Genomic DNA, 19,764 nt, shown 5'->3' on the forward strand with positions numbered 1-19,764 from the left:
AACTAGTGTCCCCTGCTTTGGCAAGTGGATTCTTAACTACTGGACCACTAGGAAAGTCCTTCCATTGTGTTTTATTACATGTTATTGAATATAGTTCCCTGTGCTATATGGTAGGACCTTGTTTATTTTATACACAATAGTTTGTATCTGCTAATCTCAAACTCCTAATTTATCCCTCCCCAATCCCCTCTCCCCTTTGGTACCCATAAGTTTGTTTTCTGTGTCTTTGAGTCTGTTTCTGTTTTGTAAATAAGCTCATTTGTATTTTTTTTATTCCACATATAAGTGATATCATATGGTGTTTGTCTTCTTTCTGATTTTATTTAGTATGATAATCTCTAGGTCCACCCATGTGTCTGTAAATGGCATTATTCCATTCTTTTTTATGGCTGAATGATATTCTATTGTACACACACACACACACACACACACACACACTACATTATCTTTATCTATTCATCTGTCATGGACATTAGGTTGTTTCCATATGATCTTTAGAAATTTAGATATCACTGCTGCCTGGACTGCAGCCAGAGTAGATTAAGTCCCAAATATTAGCAGAGCTCTTGAGCAGTGCTGTTCAGTAGAAATAGGATATGAGCCACATATGTCATTTAAAATTTCCTAGTAGTCTGATTAAAAAAAGTAAAAACAAAACAAGTGAAATTAATTTAATAATGTATCTACTTAAATATATCCAAAATGTTATCGTTTCAACATGTAGTCGATGTTGTCAAGTATCATTGGCGTATTGTACTATTTTTTTGTACTAAGTCTTTGGACTCCTCTTTGTACTTATAGCACACCTCTGGACTAGCCATATTTTAAGTGCTTAGTAGCCATATGCAGATGCTAGTGGCTACTGTATGATACAGCACTCCAGACTAATATTATCATCATAATGGTAATCTTGTCATATATTTAGAACTCTATGTTGGGAAAAGGTTAACACAAATTTCTTACTTATCCTTTCCTTCCTTGCTTGAAAACTGAAGACATATATATATTTTTACTAAACCACACATCAGCAGTTTTGCAAATCAAGACAATATAAATTTGAAAATGTAAAATAGCTGGAGTTTTAACTTTCAGTATTTAAATAAACACAGTATTTTGAAATATTTTGAAAGTTCAGTATTTGATAATTTTCTAATTTATTAACTTATGAATTACAAATTCAATTTAGGTTGACTTTCTTCAGCAAGCTAATAAAGACCTGGAAAAGCATATACAAGAGCTTATGGAAACCAAAGAAACAGTAACATCTGAAGTTGTTAATTTAAGTAACAAAAATGAAAAACTCTGCCAGGAATTAACTGAAATAGACCAGTTAGCGCAGCAGTTGGAAAGACATAAAGAAGAAGTGCTCAAGACTGCTGACAAAGAACTTGAGGAAGCAAAGGTACATCTTGGCTATGGGGGTGCTCGTTAATTCTCCTAGAGAGGAGTGAGCTCGAGTTCTTTTGATATCCTATCCAGGTCTTTTGGTTTGTTTTGTAATTCAAGTTTTTTTAAGTGTTATTTACATGCTCTAAATGTTTGCACTTTGTCCAGTTGTTCGCTTGTCTTTCTGAAGCACATCTATTCTTATGGCAATTCTCCAAATTCCTTCCTCTTTTCATTCAAGATTTTCATCTGTCCTTTCTCTGCATTATGAGCAGGCTTCTGAAGTTTGTCCTCTAGGTCATTATATGCTCACGAACCCTTTAAAGGTAATTTTTGAAACTATGTATGTCCTTGCACATTTTTAAGTTGGAAGCTAACATTTTTCATCTTTAAATAGATGCAAAGGATATAATTTCTAATCAGTTGTAAAGATTGATTTCTTAAAATAAAATTGTCATATTGTTCGTATAAATATAGCCAGTAGAATCCGTATGACCCTTCTTGAAATCCCCACAAAATTGTATCTAATAAGATACATACATATTTTTTATCTTATTGTAACATATTTTATGCTTGAATATCTTTTTATGATAACTATCAAATGTCTCTGCAATTAAAAACATACATGAATTGAAATTTTTTTAATTTAAAAATATCCTGTGACTATAAGGTTCAGAATGTTAGCATTTTCCTGTAAAACGTGTTATAATTATTAGTAGTCAGTGGATCAAAGTGACAGATGTAGCACAAATGTCGGTAAATACTTATCAAATAAAAAAGTAAAATTGTACTGAAAATACATCTTTTAGAAAGATATAATGGGAGAAAATAGCATCTTAATTAAAGGCTTTGACCAGCCCCAACATTTCAGGTGTTGTCTGGTACTTCAGAAGTTTTTTATATGTAGAGATACAGTATGAAATTAGAAGCTTGCCTTTCTTTTAAAAATGGGCCAAAGGCAATTGTGGAAGGGTAGGTGGGAAAGAAGAATTCACATAATACCTAGACCACAGGTTTTCAGGTAGATAATTTTTAAGAAGGATATTTGCAAATTAAGAATCCAGATATGGATTTCATAAAACTATGTATATGATAGTTTTGCATAATATTGAATAATCTTTATATTATCCCAAGCATGAGTATAACCTATTAATAATTTTAAGATCACTACTTTACATCAACTAAATAAAATAAATTAATCTTATACAGTGTCATCTCCATTAATTAGTAGAATAGAAAGAAACTACCTCAACATAATAAAAGCCATATGTGAAAAGCCCACTGCTGCTGCTGCTAAGTCACTTCAATCGTGTCCGACTCTGTGCGACCCCATAGCCGGCAGCCTGCCAGGCTCCCCCATCCCTGGGATTCTCCAGGCAAGAATACTGGAGTGGGTTGCCATTTCCTTCTCCAGTGCATGAAAGTGAAAAGTGAAAGTGTGAAAAGTGAAAGTGAAGTCACTCAGTCGTCGGACAGCTAACATCATACCCAGTGATGAAAGACTGAAACCTTTTCCTTTAAGATTAGAAACAAGACTAGGATGTCCATTCTCCCTACTTCTGTTCAACATAGTACTGGAAGTCTTGGCCAGAGGAATTAGGCAAGAAAAAGAAGTAAAAGGCATTCAAATGGGAAATAAAGAAGTAAAGTTTTGTTTCCAGATGAGGTGATATGTGTAGAAAACCCTAAAGATGCCAATAAAAAAAAACAACTAATAAATTCAGCAAACTTGTAGGATACAAAATCATTGCATAAGAATCTGGGTGCATTTCTATATTAAAATCCAAAAAGAAAATTAAGAAAATAATCCTGTTTACAATAGTGTCAAAAAGAATAAAGATCTCAGGGATAAACTTAACCAAGGAGGCAGAAGACTTGTATACTGAAAACTAAAACACTGCTGAAAGAATTTAGAGACAGAAATAAATGGAAAGATATCCTGTGTTCATGGATTGGAAGACTTTATTGTTTGAATGTCCCTACTACCCAAAACAATCTACAGATTCAGTGTGATCCCTCTCCAGATCCCAGTGATGTTTTTTTTTTACAGAAATAGGAAAAAAAATCCTAAAATTCATATGGATCTCAAGGGACCCAGAATAGCCAAAATGACCTTGAAAATGAAGAAATCATAATTAGTGCAATTTTCTTAAGTTGTTTATTTTACCAGGTCTTGTGGCATGTGGGATCAAGTTCCCTGACCAGGGATCAAACCTGGGCCCCCTGCATTGGGAGCATGGAGTCTTAGCCATTGGGCCACCAGGGAAGTCTCAATTAGTGGTTTTAATTTTGCTTTTGTGACTTTTAGTTTCTTTGCAATATTTCTGTTTCTCATTGCTTTCCTTTTCTACTTTCTTTTGCATATTCTGTCATGTGTGCACAACATACTGAACACAGTTTCACATGTCACATTGGCAGTAGTCGAGAATGACAACTTGTCTCAGTAAAAGATTCCTGTTAGGTCATAATATTTTAATCCTGGCATTCAGCACTCTTAGTTGCCATTCAGAGGATCCAGGTGGATCATCTCCTGGATGAGGGCATGGCAACCCTCTCCAGTATTCTTGCCTGGAGAATTCCATGGACAGAGGAGCGTGGTGGGCTACAGTCCATGGGGTAGCCAAGAGTTGGACACAACAGAGCGACTAAGCACGGCACAGGTTGATAGTAGTGGGTGGTGAAAGAGCAAATAGGATAGGAAAGTCAGGAAATGACAGGGCCGTAAGAGGAATCCTAAAAATCAAGGCTCAGGAAAAGTCCTACAAGTATACAGACAGAAGATTTTCAAGGGGCTCTCTTGTTGCACATGTCACAGATAGGTCCCTATAAGCATTCAGGATACCAGAAATTAAAGAGAAACCTAAACTTTGCCTCCTCTTCATTGAAGCTGAGGCATAGAGCTGGCTAAAGCTTTAGCTCTCACTGATGACAGGGAACATAAATTACTCAAAAATGACTTGGCCTCATTTTCACTGTCACTTAGTGTTAAGTATTCTTGACTTTTAGGTATGTGCCTAATAAGCTTTTTATTCCTAGAAAGAGATTAAAAAAAAACTTTCTGAAATGCGGAATCTTGAAGAAACGATGGGAAAACTTCAACTGGTGAGTAGGTTTTGTATTGAATTGCCAGAATTTTCATTAAGGAAAATTTTATGTTTTATTTTACATTTTTTTTACTAATTATAATTTACCTATCATAATATTTACTGTTTTACGTGTACAGTCCAGCAGTTTTGGTATAGATACAAAGTAGTGCAGCCATCACTACTAATTCCAGAACATTTTAATCACTCCAAAAAAAAACCTCATACCATTAGCAGTCACTCCTCATTTTCCTCTGCTCCACCTCTGACAACCACTAATCTGCTTTCTGTCTCTCTCATCTACAATTTGCCTATTCTAGATATTCTGTGTAAATGAAATTATACAATATGTAACCTTTTAGATGTGACTTCCACTTAACCCATTGTTTTCAAGGTTCATGGGTATCATAGCATGTATCATTACTCTTTTTTATGGCTAGTAATATCCCATTGTATTATATATATGGTTACATTTATATTTTATAATTCTTTTTTTATATTTCTAGAAATTAAAAAAATTTATTGGGTAATAGAATTGATTTACAATGTTGTGTTAGTTTCAGATGTACAGCAGAGTGAGTCAGTTATAACATACATATATCCACTCTTTTTTATAGATTCTTTTATATATATAGGCCATTACAGAGTATTCAGTAGAGTTCCTTGTACTATACAGTAGGTCCTTATTAATTTTCTATTTTATATATAGTAGTGTATATATGTCACTCCCAATCTCCCAATTTATCCCTCTCCCTGCCTACCCCCGGCTGTTAGTTTGCTACATCTATAACTGTATATCTGTTTCGTAGATAAATTCATTTGTACCCATTTTTTAGATTCCATATATAAGCAATACCATATGATATTTGTCTTTCTGTCACTTATTTCAGTCAGTATGTATATTTGTATATTTCTTTAATCTCATATATAATAGGTAGCAAGTTACACTCAAATTTGGAAAGCCTGTTAGGAATTTTATATTATTTAAAGTGACTTCATGACTCATCAGTTTACTAATATTAAAACTAAAAACTGATAATTACTTGATAAAATGGTTGACCTTATTTTTAAAAAACTCAATTTTCTTTTAATTATTTTGCTTGGCAGTACAAACCATCTTACTAGTCATATTGTTCATTCTGGTGGTCTTCAAATGAGAAAACTAGTAAGCATCCCAGCAAAAACCTGGATGAAGCCTAACCTAGATGCAATCTTATAGTCTAGAACCGGCAGAAAGACTGTCTTGCGTACAAATAGAAATTCCTAGGTGGTCACCTGATAGATTATTGAGAATTTTTTAATAGCTTGTTAAATTGGATGAGTCTCCATTAATATTGGAAACAAAGACTAGTACTCACTTCCAAGTTTTCTCATTAATTATACTCTTTACAGTCTAGTATTCTGGTGGCAGTCATGAGGCAAATTAAAAAGCGAAGCCTTTTGTGATACACTGGCTCACAGTAGGTGTTCAGATACTTAACTGGTTTTTGTATGTTCACTATGAACAGCGTATCACAATGACTTTCTATTTTATCCAACTACTTTATCAGGTAGTCCGTTCAGCTGAACACTGAATAATTAGCTAAACCTGCTAGATACTGTCTACTCTTGAGTTTCATAGATACATAAAATTGTCCCATGAAGTCATGAAATGTAAAGTAGATGTTTTGATGATGTTTTCAGTATAGTGTAAGCTCCGTGAGGACAGGAATTTTTGCTGTTTGTTCACTGCTGTTTCTAATGCACACTGTTTGCAGTTGCATGTGATTTATAATATTGTCTCTGAACTGTGACCAAGTTTCAATATTGTTGCCTGACAGCAAGATGTAGTTACTTTCTGACCTTTCTTATTTTTTCCATTGGTATTACATTTTATGTATTTTTAAGATAAATGCTGACAATATTATTAGCTAACAGTTATTAAGTACTTGCCATGTGCTAGACACTGTACAGAGTGTTTCACATTCATAGAATCAGCCATAGATGAATCTATAGATGAATCATTCATAGATGAACCCTCAGTGTCCAGGTGCTGGTTTTATCCCCATTGTGCGGGTGAGACTGAGAATAACCCTGTACTTATGTATACCTGTGGTAGTCTTAGAGCACCGTCTTTACTTTTGCTTTTCTTTAAACATAAAAACAGTTAAAAATTTTGTATTGAACAAGTCGTATTCACTTTTTTGAAAGACAATGTGCTAAACAAATTAAAAGAAAATAAAATCCAATAATTCTACTACTTTAGAAAGGAACACTGTTGAGTTTGGGTTTTATGATGCTTTTAGCCTCAATTGAGAATTAACTTTAATTGAAATGATATATATTTGACTGACTAAAAGTGTGTGTATGTGAATTACTCTTAAATAAATGTGTTTTCATGTTTTGTAAAGTTGCTAGAAATCTTAATTTTAGTATTAAATTTTTCAGGAATTAAGCTTATGTCATAAAGAAAAGGAGAGACTGAGTGATGAACTCCTTATAAAATCAGACCTGGAAACTGTTGTTCATCAGCTTGAACAGGAAAAGCAAAGACTTAACAAAAAAATTGAAAGTTTTGCAGTTACAGGTAAAATATAAAATGTTAATAACTTAAAAAGTATGATTTCCTCTTAATGTTTTATTTTTAGTAGTAGATGATGTTTCTTTTTTATTTATTCATTCAATAAATATTTGTTGAGTGTTTGCTGTGTATCAGAAACCAGACTAGGCACTGAGATATAGTAGAAAATCTCTCTCCCTCAAGGACCTTACCTTTTATATTCTGACTAGTTGGTACAGGGAACCCCGATTGAATATTTTCCAGTGTAAATTTATCTTTCTTTGAGACACATGATAATAGAATCAAGACTATGAGGACCACCATTATGAAATAGTGGGAAATTGAAGTACAGAATCTTTTTAAGTAAATTCAGTTTTATCACCTTCAGGTACACACACACTCTTACACACTTGAAATAGGCTAACTTTCTGCCAGGTACCTTATCCTAAATGAATTGGTTTAAGGAACATGTAAGAATTCATTCCTTCATTTGACAAATGTTTATGAGCCTGTAGTGCTGAGATACCTAAGGTAAACAAGATACACAGGCCCACTGCTCTTGTGGAGGCTTTAATCTAGTTAGGGAGACAAACTGGTAGCACATAAGTGAAGAAATTAATTTCAGATGGTAAAGGCATTAAATAAAATGGGAGGGTATGCTACAGATCAGCTGATCAAAGGGCTTAGTGATGGAAACCAAGCCATATGACAATCTGGGGCAATTTTCCAGGCAGAGGGGATGGCAAGTGCAGAATCCTGGTGCCATCAAACTCCATGTGTCTGAGGAAGTGAAGGAAAGCCAGTGTACTATTTTAAGAAGATGCTGTATCCTAGGCTCTTTAGCATCTATGGGATTAATCTATCTGACCCCTTCTCTGCTTAACCAGCTGTATGACTTGAGCATGTTACTCAACGTTGCTTCAGTTTCCCTATCTGTGTGGTTAAGATGGCACCTAACCCAAAAAAAGGTTGTTACGAGGATTAAATGAGTTCATATATTATTAAAGTGCTTAGGGGATGCTGGGAGGGGTTGGGGGCAGGAGGAGAGGGGACGACAGAGGATGAGATGGCTGGATGACATCACCAACTCAATGGACCTGAGTTTGAGTAAACTCCAGGAGTTGGCGATGGACAGGGAGGCCTGGCGTGCTGCAGTTCATGGGGTCGCAGAGTCGGACATGACTGAGCGACTGAAATGAACTGAACTGAACTGAGGCCTACATTAGAAGGTTTGCAATTTTACTTCCTTTCATGCTATTTCTATCCTGCCATTTCAGCATAATCTTTCAGATACCTGAAACTCCCTTGTTTCTTTGTTTTGAATGCATCCTCCTACCCACAGTCCAGCCATGGATCAACTAAAACATTTACTCGTGAGCAGCTAAGCACTGCTTGCACGTGCCCCAGTTGAGTTCAGTTCAGTCACTCAGTCGTATCCGACTCTTTAAGACCCCATGGACTGCAGCACACCAGGCCTCCTTGTCCATCACCAACTCCTGGAGTTTACTCAAACTCAGTTCCATTGAGTCGGTGATGCCATCCAACCATTTCATCCTCTGTCGTCCCCTTCTTCTCCTGCCTTCAGTCTTTCCCAGCATCAGGGTCTTTTCCAATTATTCAGCTCTGCACATCAGGTGGCCAAAGTAGGGGTTTCAGCTTCAGCATCAGTCATTCCAGTGAATATTCAGGACTGATTTCCTTTAGGATGGACTGGTTGGATCTCCTTGCAGTCCAAGGGACTCAAGAGTCTTCTCCAGCACCACAGTTCAAAAGCATCAATTCTTCGGCGCTCAGCCTTCTTAACAGTCCAACTCTCATACCCATACATGACCACTGGAAAAACCACAGCTTTGACTAGACGAACCTTTGTTGGCAAAGTAATGTCTCTGCTTTTTAATATGCTATCTGCTAAGTCGCTTCAGTCGTGTCCAACTCTATGCGACCCCATAGACGGCAGCCCATCAGGCCCCTCTGTCCCTGGGATTCTCCAGGCAAGAATACTGGAGTGGGTTGCCATTTCCTTCTCCAATGTCTGAAAGTGAAAAGTGAAAGTAAAGTCACTCAGTTGTGCCTGACGCTTAGCGACCCCATGGACTGCAGCCTACCAGGTTCCTCCGTCCATGGGATTTTCCAGGCAAGAGTACTGGAGTCGGTTGCCATTGCCTTCTCCGAATATGCTATCTAGGTTGGTCATAACTTTTCTTCCAAGGAGCAAGCGTGTGCCCCAGCCAGTAGCAATAGCATTGGAAGTTACATGGTCCCGAACCACAGTGCCCCTTTCAGTGAGATATGGAGATCTTACTCTATATTCCTTACTGTTTGATCTCCCACTCTGCAGGGAACATATAAACCCATTCTGAGTAGATGATCTTACCTCAGTTTTCCTAAAAGAACAAGCTGTCAGGGAGGCATTCCATGTTTCCTGTCCCCAGATCTTGAACCTGTCCACCCTTATCTTCCCTGTTAGAGCACAGCCATTTGGCTTTTATGGATAGGCCACTGCCTCCATCTGTTCTCTAGGCAAGAGATTCTCCAGGCAAGAATACTGGAGTGGGTTGCCATTTCCTTCTCCGTTTAGCACCTCAGTCCACTCCAGTTTGCTTCTCTCCTCTACTTCACCAATAAAACTGCTCTCGTTAAGGTCACCTGTCACCTCCATTATGCTAAATACAGTGAATACTTCTCATTCATCAGTTTATTTGACTTACTGTTTAAGGCGTTTGCCCATTCCTTCAGCTCTCTTGCTTTCTTAACCTCTCTGGTCACTCCTTAGAATGAATTCTGCTATTCATCCTCTGGATTGTATTGCATGCTGTTCTTTTGTGGCTCTTGTCCTGCTACAATTAGAATAATTATTTGACCTTGGGCATGTTTTTCATACTTGTATTCTTAGCTCATGCTGGACATACAGTAAATGCTCAGTAATTATCTGTCAAATGAATGAAAGAAGATTGTAAGTGAATCGGAATATGTCTTGAAAATCACTTTATGCTTTTGAATTGTAAGGAACATCAGTTAAATTAGAGTGAGCTGTACAAAATTGCCAATATTAGGCAACTTTTGGCTTCCCAGGTGGTCCTACAGGTGAAGTACCTGCCTGCCAGTGCAGGAGACATGAAAGATGGGGGTTCCATCCCTGGGTTGGTAAGATCCCCTCAAGGAAGGCATGGCTACCCGCTCCGATATTCTTGCCTGGAGAATCCTGTGGACAGAGGAGCCTGGTGGGCTACAGTCCATGGGGTTGCCAGGAGTCAGACACGACTGAAGCGACTTAGCATGCAAGCACATGCACAGGCGACTTTTGACTCCTGAAAAGGTAATTTCTATGGTAAACGTGAATAATTCCGCTTGTTTAAGGAAAGACTAGTTGTTTTGTGTATACTATGTTAAATTTAAGCTTAATGTTAAAGTCACACATATTATAACCAGTTTTAACAGGTAAATTTTCTTTTAGTGCATTTTCAGGTCACCAGAGAGTAAGTGCCATGTGATAATTTATTGTTCACTGTGTAGTACTAAATAGTACTCAGACTGTATATGACAAAAGCAGCACTTGACTTACTGGATTTTATTTAAACTTTTAATACCATTTTTGGTTTTTTTTTCCTCTTTCAGCATTTACCTCTTTGATATTTGGCAGTTGTAGGTGATATGCAAAACAGCTAATGATTTTTAGTAGCTTTCATTGTAAAAATTATTGATATAATTTATTTGGCTGATTGATGTAATTTATTTGGCTAATCAACAAAAATGTTGATTAGTTTAATCAACTTATTAAGTAGAACTAAGTGGATAAGTGTCTCAATACTTTTATATGCAACATTGTTTTAAGATTTTATTACTTTAATTTGCAGAAAGAGAACTCACTGTGGAAGTTGAGAGGATGAGACTAGAACACGGAATAAAACGACGAGACAAGTCACCTTCTCGTTTAGATACATTTCTGAAAGGTATAGAAGATGAACGAGATTTTTATAAGAAAGAACTAGAAAAACTACAACATATAATACAGCGAAGATCTTGCTCTAGAAGTCATTCTACATGTGAAAAAATGCCAGTATTTAAAACACTAGAAAAGGTAATATCTCTTTGTGAGTGTTTGATAAGGCAAGAAAGATCTTTATGAGCAAACTTTTGATTTATACTTATTTTTAAGAAGTCTTTCTTAATTTTCATTTTTGTAGTCTTCTGTGACCTTCTGTGACTTAAGGAACACTGCATTAATTAGGAAAACTACTTAAGAACAAAGTATAACGTACTGATTCCTGGAAATTAAGGGAGATTAAGTAGCTAATTATATATATGGGAAGAGTGCAGGGGCATCTGAGCTTCCAGAAACTGGATCCAGGAACTCCTGCTACTGGACACTTCCTCTCTTTCTAATCTTTACTTTTGGTATCAGCTGCATTTTCTCTCTCTGAGTAGAGTGGCTTTGTCTATATGGCAGGCTACGTGGCTTCATGCCATTCGCAGCCTTGAACCCGTCAGAAAGGCAGGCCACATTTTCCAGACCAGGCATCTTCCATGATAACTGTGCAACAGGAAAGGGTAAATGATGGCAGTGAGCACTGGACAGATCATCCCCTTTGTCCACCACAACCACACTGGCAACTTGATGGTCTAAAGATGTATTAAGTTAACGATGATGCATAAGAGAGTAAAGGAGAAGGCAATGGCACCCCACTCCAGTACTCTTGCCTGGAAAATCCCATGAACAGAGGAGCCTGGTGGGCTGCAGTCCATGGGGTCGCTAGGAGTCGGACACGACTGAGCGACTTCACTTTCACTTTCATGCATTGGAGAAGGAAATGGCAGCCCACTCCAGTGTTCTTGCCTGAAGAATCCCAGGGACAGGGGAGCCTGGTGGGCTGCCATCTCGGGGGTTGCACAGAGTTGGACATGACTGAAGTGACTTAGCAGCATCAGAGAGTAAAAACATGTCCTCATTTTATGTCTTAATTATTTTCAACATTTTATGACTATCATTTGGGTTCTTTAGATTTTTCTTTCTTTTAAACGTTGGAATTAGAGTATTCCTGGAGGCTTCTATGACCCTAACATTATCTATATACTGGATAAAATTAGAGAAGTTGGAAGTACAGTCATTAAAACTCAGGACATTTGATTTTAGACTTGGCTGCATTTCCCAACTCTGTCATCTTTTTTCTGAAGATCTGCCTACTGCCAAGTGGTTTTGAGACATTTTCTGATTAGACTGCTTTTTAACCTCATTGGCTCGTGACTGAATTTGATTTAGAGTGTTAGTTTAAACACTGTGCTTTGTTATCTGTTAAGAGCACAATGAATTGGTGGGAACATACAGTGTAAGTTAATTTATATATACTGAGTTTTTTTTTAAGCTCCATGTATACTTAGGAATCAAGAAAAATAAATCACTGAATTGATCACCTTCATTGTGTAGAACAGTCTTCTTCAAAAATGTTGATTAGTTTAATCAACTCATTAAGTAGAACTAAGTGGATAAGTGTCTCAATACTTTTAAATATTGGATTTGTTTGCTTGGTTGAAAGATAAGTTGAGATACGGGTTAGGTACAGGTAAAATCAGGAGAGGCCTTACCCCCTTCATCTTATTTAGTTTCTTGAAAGTTGTAATGATACCTGACATAATTCATTTTGTAAAGTTTAGAAAGTTGGGACCTTCGTAGCATTTTAGAGTCCCAGTAGTAAATTTCAGGTGTTGTAGGGAATAATGGGTGATATACATGAGTGAAATGGGTGGAGTGAATGGGTGTGAGTGCTGTGAACTAAGGAGTAAATTCCAGCCTAAAACTGGGTGTTTTAAACATGCTTAGAAACAGTCGTTGGCAGACAGCATAAACCTCTCTCAAGCCAGATTTGGTACAGGCTGAGTTTTCAACCCCTGCTTTTTATAGCAGATTGTTGGGCAGAGTTTCCTGGGATTGCTGCAACTCAGAAAAAATATTGACATTTTTCATATCAGTGATTTTTGTCAACAAGATACCCAGTGGTTCTGTGTTATCTGTGTAGGGACAGCACTGGTCTCTTTGACCTTATACTCACCAGACTTCCAGATGTGAGTTTTGAGTATAGTGTAATGGGAAATGCTTTGGAGTTGGAAACCTTATAGAAGCTTCAGCTCCACACATTGGCTTTATGACCTTAGACAAGTTACCTAACTCATGGAGCCCTGGCTTCCTCATTTGCAAAGTGAGGAATGTGTCTACAACCTCTAATGAAGATTACATGACATAATTATGTATAAGGGTCCAACATAACACCTAGTTCCTAATAAATGTTTTATTTCTTTATTATTTGCTGGTTCAAAGCACGTCTGCTGTTGCTATCGCTTCAGTTGTGTCCGACTCTGCAACCCCATAGACAGCAGCCCACCAGGCTCCTCTGTCCCTGGGATTCTCCAGGCAAGAACACTGGAGTGGGTTGCCATTTCCTTCTCCAAAGCACATCAGGGGTAGGTAGAAAGTTAGGTTTAATTCAGTAGATGTATACTGAGAGCATGCTATGAATGTGGCATCCAGGATATAAGATAAAGAAGACCTATTTCCTATTCTCTTTCTAGCATTGTGGGTACGTGTGCATGAGTTTGGGTGCGTGTGTGTCTGTGTTTAAGAAAAATGGAGTGATAAAAGGGAATTATTAACACAAATACATACATACAAGACATATTTAGAGAAGTGGGGAATTCATTCATTTTACTGAATTACATGCTAAGCTCCGAAGATGTGCTGAGAAGGACCTACTGTGTCTCTGAGGGCATTTGCATTTTAGTGGTGGTGGTGGTGGTTCAGTGCGTAAGTCACATCTGACTCTTTGTGACCCCATGGACTGTAGCACACCAGGCTTCCCTGTCCTTCGCCATCTTCTTGAGCTTTCTCAAACTCATGTCCATAGAGTCAGTGATGCCATCCAACCATCTTGTCTTCTGTCATCCCCTTCTCCTCCTGCCTTCTGTCTTTCCTGGCATCAGGGTCTTTTCCAATGAGTTTGCTCTTCACACCAGGTGGCCAAAGTATTGGAGCTTCAGCTTTAGCATAAGTCCTTCCAGTGAATATTCAGGGTTGATTTCCATTAGAATTGAGTGGTTGGATCTCCTTGCTGTCCAAGGGATTCTCAAGAGTCTTCTCCAGCATCACAATTTGAAAACATCAATTCCTGAGCTCTCAGCCTTCTTTATGGTTCAACTCTCACATCTGTACATGACTACTGGAAAACTAGCCTTGACTATACAGACCTTTGTCAGTGAAGTGATATCTCTCTTTTTAATACCCTGTCTAGGTTTGTCATAGCTTCTTCCAAGGAGCAAGCATCTTTTGATTTCATGGCTGCAGTCACCATCCACACTGATTTTGGAGCCCAAGAAAATAAAATCTGTCACTCTTTCCACTTTCTCTGCACCTGTTTGCCATGGAGTGATGGGACCAGATGCCATGATCTTAGTTTATTGATTGTTGAGTTTTAAGCCAGCTTTTTCACTTTCTTCTTTCACCGTCATAAAGAGACTCTTTAGTTCCTCTTCACTCTCTGTCATTAGGTCGGTAACATCTGCATGTTTGAGATTGTTGATATTTCTCCTGGCAGTCTTGATTCCAGTTTGCGAGTCATCCATCCTGGCATTTTGCATGATGTACTCTGCATATAAGTTAAATAAGCAGGGTGACAATATACAAACTTGATGTACTCCTTTCCCAATTTTGAACCAATCCGTTGTTCCATGTCCGGTTCTAACTATTACTTCTTTACCTGCATACAGGTTTCTCAGGAGACAGGTAAGGTGCTCTGGAACTCCCATCTCTTTAAGAATTTTCCACAGTTTGTTGTGCTCCATATGATCCATACAGTCAAAGGCTTTAGCATAGTCAGTGAAGCAGGGTTTTTTTTTTTTTAATTCTCTTGCTTTTCCTATGACCCAGTGAATGTTAGCAGTTTGATCTCTGGTTTTAGTGATAAAGACACATTAACACCCAGTTGTGTAAATAACTTTATAATCTCATTTATAGTAAGTGTTAATGAGGAAAGAATACGGGAAATATTCAGAATGCTATGAGAGTATATGGAGGGAGATCTAAATTAGATTGGAGAATCTGGAAGGACTCCTTACAGAGAGTGGCATTTAAGCTGAGACCGAGACAATAATGAAAACAGACTGTCAAATCCTTATTCATTGAGCTCTTCTTTTCTAAAATCTAGGCATACCACCTCCTTTCTGTAAAAATATTTTTATTTAAATATGGTTAAGTTATAGGTTTTCTTTTATCATTGTTAATTAAGTCCTCACCCTAATTGCTTTTATCCTGTAATAGAGATACATTTTGTCCTTCAGGGTATCCAGATGGCTATTCTCATTCATTTTCCCTTGACTTTTCTTGCTTAACCAAGAGGATAACTTATTTCCAAGTGGCAGGTGAAGGATACTTCACGGATATTTACCATTTACCAAGTGTCTTTGGACATGGCGTGTGCATAGTAGATATTAACATAGATCAGGATGCTTTCCAATGTAGCAGAATACCAGATTGTCACTATCTGGGGCTTCTGCATATAGTACTTGAACATTAGTATAGCATAGACCCCAAGTATACATTTACCATATTTATTTTCTACAGTAGCTATGAAGTTAATGGGTTTTTTTTTTTTTAAGTTGTAATGGAATAATAGGCATAATCTTGTTTTAGGAATGTTGGAAGTACTTGCTTATTTAGTGAATATCCTAATGTACACCGTCTGGTAGAAATATTTATATTTATCTGATTGCAGAAAAATAGACCTCACATAGGTTTGGTGCTGGGACAGTTGGGGGATGGTATGCCTGAGAAATTGATCTTGGATTTAGTCTCAGAAAACACTGAGGAATGCACTAGGCTGTTAGAGTTACTTGTACTGGGTGAGTGGAGAGGGTTATAAACTAGTGATTCCCAACTCCAAATGAATCAGAATCACCTGGAGGGCTTGAAAAACCAGTTACTGGGCCCTGTCCCCAAAGTTTCTGATTGGGTAGGTCTGGGATATACCTCAAAATTTGCATGCCTTGCACGTCCCCAGATACTGCATGCTTCCGATCTGGGGATTATACTTTAGTTACAACACCAGTATAAACAACTGGGGGAGAATGACAGTTGAAGCATCTGCTGGGATCTAACCAAGTAGGATCAGTGGCAGCTGGGTCTCTTGCCAGGAACTTGAAGGCCTGGAAATTTGCCCCAGTATTGCCAGCATTCTCTCTCCTGCTCTCCTTATAGATTAATAATTGTGTTCCTTAATTACATTAAAGGAAGTTGTGTTCTTTTTGTCTGTTTGCATCCTTCAGTCAGTCTCGTCATCAGCATCCTTGTGGCAACCATGCGGTGATAATTACAACAAATGATAACTTCTGTCTTGAATTATGTTTCAGGGTGATTACGACTCGGATATCGATCTCATCACAAGAGAAAGAGACGAACTTCAGCGTATGCTAGAAAGATTTGAAAAGCACATGGTGGATATACAGTCCAATGTTAAATTATTGACAGCAGAAAGAGATAAACTAAGTGTCTTATATAATGAAGTAAGATATTGATTGTGTAACACCAGTTAACTATAATGGAACCAGTGTATATCCTTTATATTACTGTGGTGTATGGATCTTAGGGATATTCCTTCATAGTTAGTAGTTTCTACTGTCATCCTGTTCCCAAAGCAGAGATTTCTATTTTTCTTTTTTTCCTCTTTTCTAGCCTATCTATGGGTCAGGTCACTTTGGGATAATTCCCTATTTCTCAAACTACTGAATGGGTCTCAGCCTGACTCTGAGTCAAGTGTTTCCTTGGGATTCAATCATGTTGGGTTATGTGTAACCCAATCATGTTGGGTTACAGTGGGTAGCACTAACTAACTAATTGGATACATTGGATATTAAGGACTTAGCTTTGAGGGATAGGGAGGGAAAATTCACTATAGGTTGGACCAGTTACAAGCCTCAGTTGTCAGAAGGCAAGGTGAATCTGAGCAAAGCATGGTGTTTATCACCAAAATTTGTTCTCATACCAATCTCCCATGAAATCCTATTGCTATTTTGAGAGGAAGAGAAAGATACATGAGTTAAAAGGCCAAGTTGAAGAAGCTTTTTTTACTTTCCTAGTTTTTTTGGGATTCTGCGGTACAAATTGATCTACTTTCTGGGCTTTTCCTGCAGTTGGCTTAGATTTCAGCTTTCTTGGGTCTGCTTACTTAATTAGTAGTTGTCCATCTGCTATTTGGCTTTCAAAATTTTATGGTTGGCACTTCTCTCCATCTTCTTGTCTTTTTGTTTTAATTATTACTATTATTACTTGAATCCATTTACTCTCATTTTGGTGGCATTTGGGAAGAGAGCAAAAGTAGCATATGTTTAGTTTTCCTTTTTTTAACTGGGAGCATATCCAGTGTGTTTTAATTTATATCTTTTACTACTTTAAGGCTCAGGAAGAATTATCTGCACTAAGACAAGACTCTGCCCAAACTACAGTCTCACATAATACTGTTAGTCTTATAGAAAAGGAAAAAGAACTTGCATTATCTGACTTAAGAAGGATTATGGCAGAAAAGGAAGCTTTAAAAGACAAGTTAAAAGTAAGTAATTAAAAGTAAAATAAGTAAGACTTATTTTTAAAAGGTAATTTATTGAGAAAAAGGGAGGTCTTTTTTAATGTTTTCCTGTGATGTGACTATTTTGAATCTAGATCAGGAGTTGGCAAACGATGGCCCATCAGCCAAATCCAGAACACTGTTTTTATATGGCCAATGTACTAAGAATGGTTTTTACATTTTAAAATCATTGAAAAAATCTAAAGAAGAACATTTCATGACACATGAAAATTGTGAAATTCAGATTTCATTGTTGATAATACTTACTAGTGTGAATACTCATTCATTTACATGTTGCAGTGGCAGAGTTGAGTAATTGCAGTAAAAATTGTATGATCCACAAAGCCTAAAACATTTATTATCTGTTTCTTTATAGAAAATAACCAACTCTGATCTCAATAGGAATTCCCTCATATGGAGGGAGGTTATCTTTTTTTCTTTTTCCTTAAAAAAAGCTTCATTGAGATATTCACATACCATAGAATTTACCCATTTAAAGTGTATAATTCATTAGTTTTTAGTATATCCACAGACTTGTTCAGCCATCCCCACAGTCACTTTTAGAGCATGTTCATTACCTCAAAAAGAAACTCTTGTACTGGTTAGCAGTCACTCTTAACATCTCCCAGCCTCCTCAGGCCTAGACAACCACTACATTCTATCTCTAGATTTACCCACTCTGGACGTTTCATGTAAATTGAACTATTCAGTATGTGTTTTTTTGTTTTGTTTTTGTCTGGCTTCTCTAACTTAGCATAATGTTTTCAAGGTCCATGTGTTAGGTCATATGTATCAGTACTTTATTACTTCATATTATGGGGTAATATTCCATTGTATGGATAGACAACATTTTCTTTATCATTGGGGTGGTTTCTGCTCTTCGGCTGTTACGAATAATGGTGCTGTGAACATTTGTATACAACTTTTTGTGTGGGTATGTTTTCCTTTGTCTTAGATGTATACCTAGAGTCATACCGATAACTTTAATCTTTTGAGCAACTGCCAAGCTGTTTTTCCAAAGTGTTTGTGCTATTTTTAGTCCCACTGGCAGGGGTTAGAGTTCTAATTTCTCTGCATCCTTACCAGTATTTGTTACTATCTATCTTTTTTGTTATCATCATGCTGGTGAGTGTGAAGCAGTATCCTTTTTAATTTTGATTTGCATTTCCCTGATGACTAAAGTGCTTATTTTTATACGTTTATTTGGCCACTTGTATATCTTCTTTAGGGAAATGTCTGTTCAGATCCATTGCTCTTTTTTTTTGAATTGGTTTATCTTACTGAGTTGTAAGAATACTTTATATATTCTCAATACAATCCCCTTATCAGATATATGATTTGTAGATATTTTCCCTCCCTCATTCTGTGGGTAGTCTTCTCATTTTTTTAGTACAGTTATTTGAAGCACAGATATTTTAAAATTTTGATGAAGTCCAATTTAATTTTTTTCTTTTGTTTGTGCTTTTGGTGTCATATCTAGGGGCAGTATTTTATTTCATAATCTCTCCAAAATGTTAACATACATAAAGCACTTAACAGTGCTCAGTACATTAAAAGAACTCAATGTTAACTATTAGTGTTACTATTATGGAGTCCATAGTTTACTTCCAATAAATATTATTGATGTTTAGAAATTAGTACCTAAAGTTAAGAATAAGAACTTTTAAGTATTATAAAGGTGGTCTTTATGTCATAGATTTTCAGTTAAAGTTTTGCCCCAACAGAGTACTTTTCATTTGAATCTTCTGGAAAATTGCCTTCCAGAAAGTGCTTTTTTTATAAAAATAAGTGTCGCAGTTACCAAATGGAAAACTTCTGTGCAGTATGGCAACTTTTAGTACAAGCTACTGATTTATCCTTCATATCTGTTGAAATGACTAAGGAATGTAAAAGTAGGTTAAAAAAGTACAGTACTACCAAAAACTCAGAAAAGGTGACACTCATTACCAGACTCTTTCTGGAGTACAGGAGGCAGGATTTATGAGTTTACAACAGATTTTTTATGTAAAAACTCAACTAATCCTCTCAGTCATTAAGTCTCCTCTACTAGTTTCCTGTATTTCAGTGCCCAGGCATCATCACTGAGTCCTCTCTCCCTGAAAACTCCAATCTCTCATTTAATCACAGAATCCTACTGAGCTACCTCTAGTAATAC

The 19,764-nt window shown here is 37.0% G+C and overlaps 1 protein-coding gene across 1 annotated transcript in view; it reads left to right on the forward strand.

The window, feature by feature from the left end:
- CEP135 (centrosomal protein 135) overlaps window positions 1-19,764 on the forward strand; it is a 65,167-nt gene that overhangs the window by 12,239 nt on the left and 33,164 nt on the right. The window contains exons 7-12 of the mRNA XM_068975565.1: window positions 1,187-1,402; window positions 4,423-4,488; window positions 6,897-7,035; window positions 10,863-11,086; window positions 16,399-16,551; window positions 17,442-17,594. Coding sequence (XP_068831666.1) covers window positions 1,187-1,402; window positions 4,423-4,488; window positions 6,897-7,035; window positions 10,863-11,086; window positions 16,399-16,551; window positions 17,442-17,594 — 951 coding nt within the window. The remainder of the gene's footprint in view (window positions 1-1,186; window positions 1,403-4,422; window positions 4,489-6,896; window positions 7,036-10,862; window positions 11,087-16,398; window positions 16,552-17,441; window positions 17,595-19,764) is intronic.

Source organism: Capricornis sumatraensis, chromosome 7 (assembly GCF_032405125.1).
Source record: "Capricornis sumatraensis isolate serow.1 chromosome 7, serow.2, whole genome shotgun sequence".
NCBI lineage: Eukaryota > Metazoa > Chordata > Mammalia > Artiodactyla > Bovidae > Capricornis > Capricornis sumatraensis.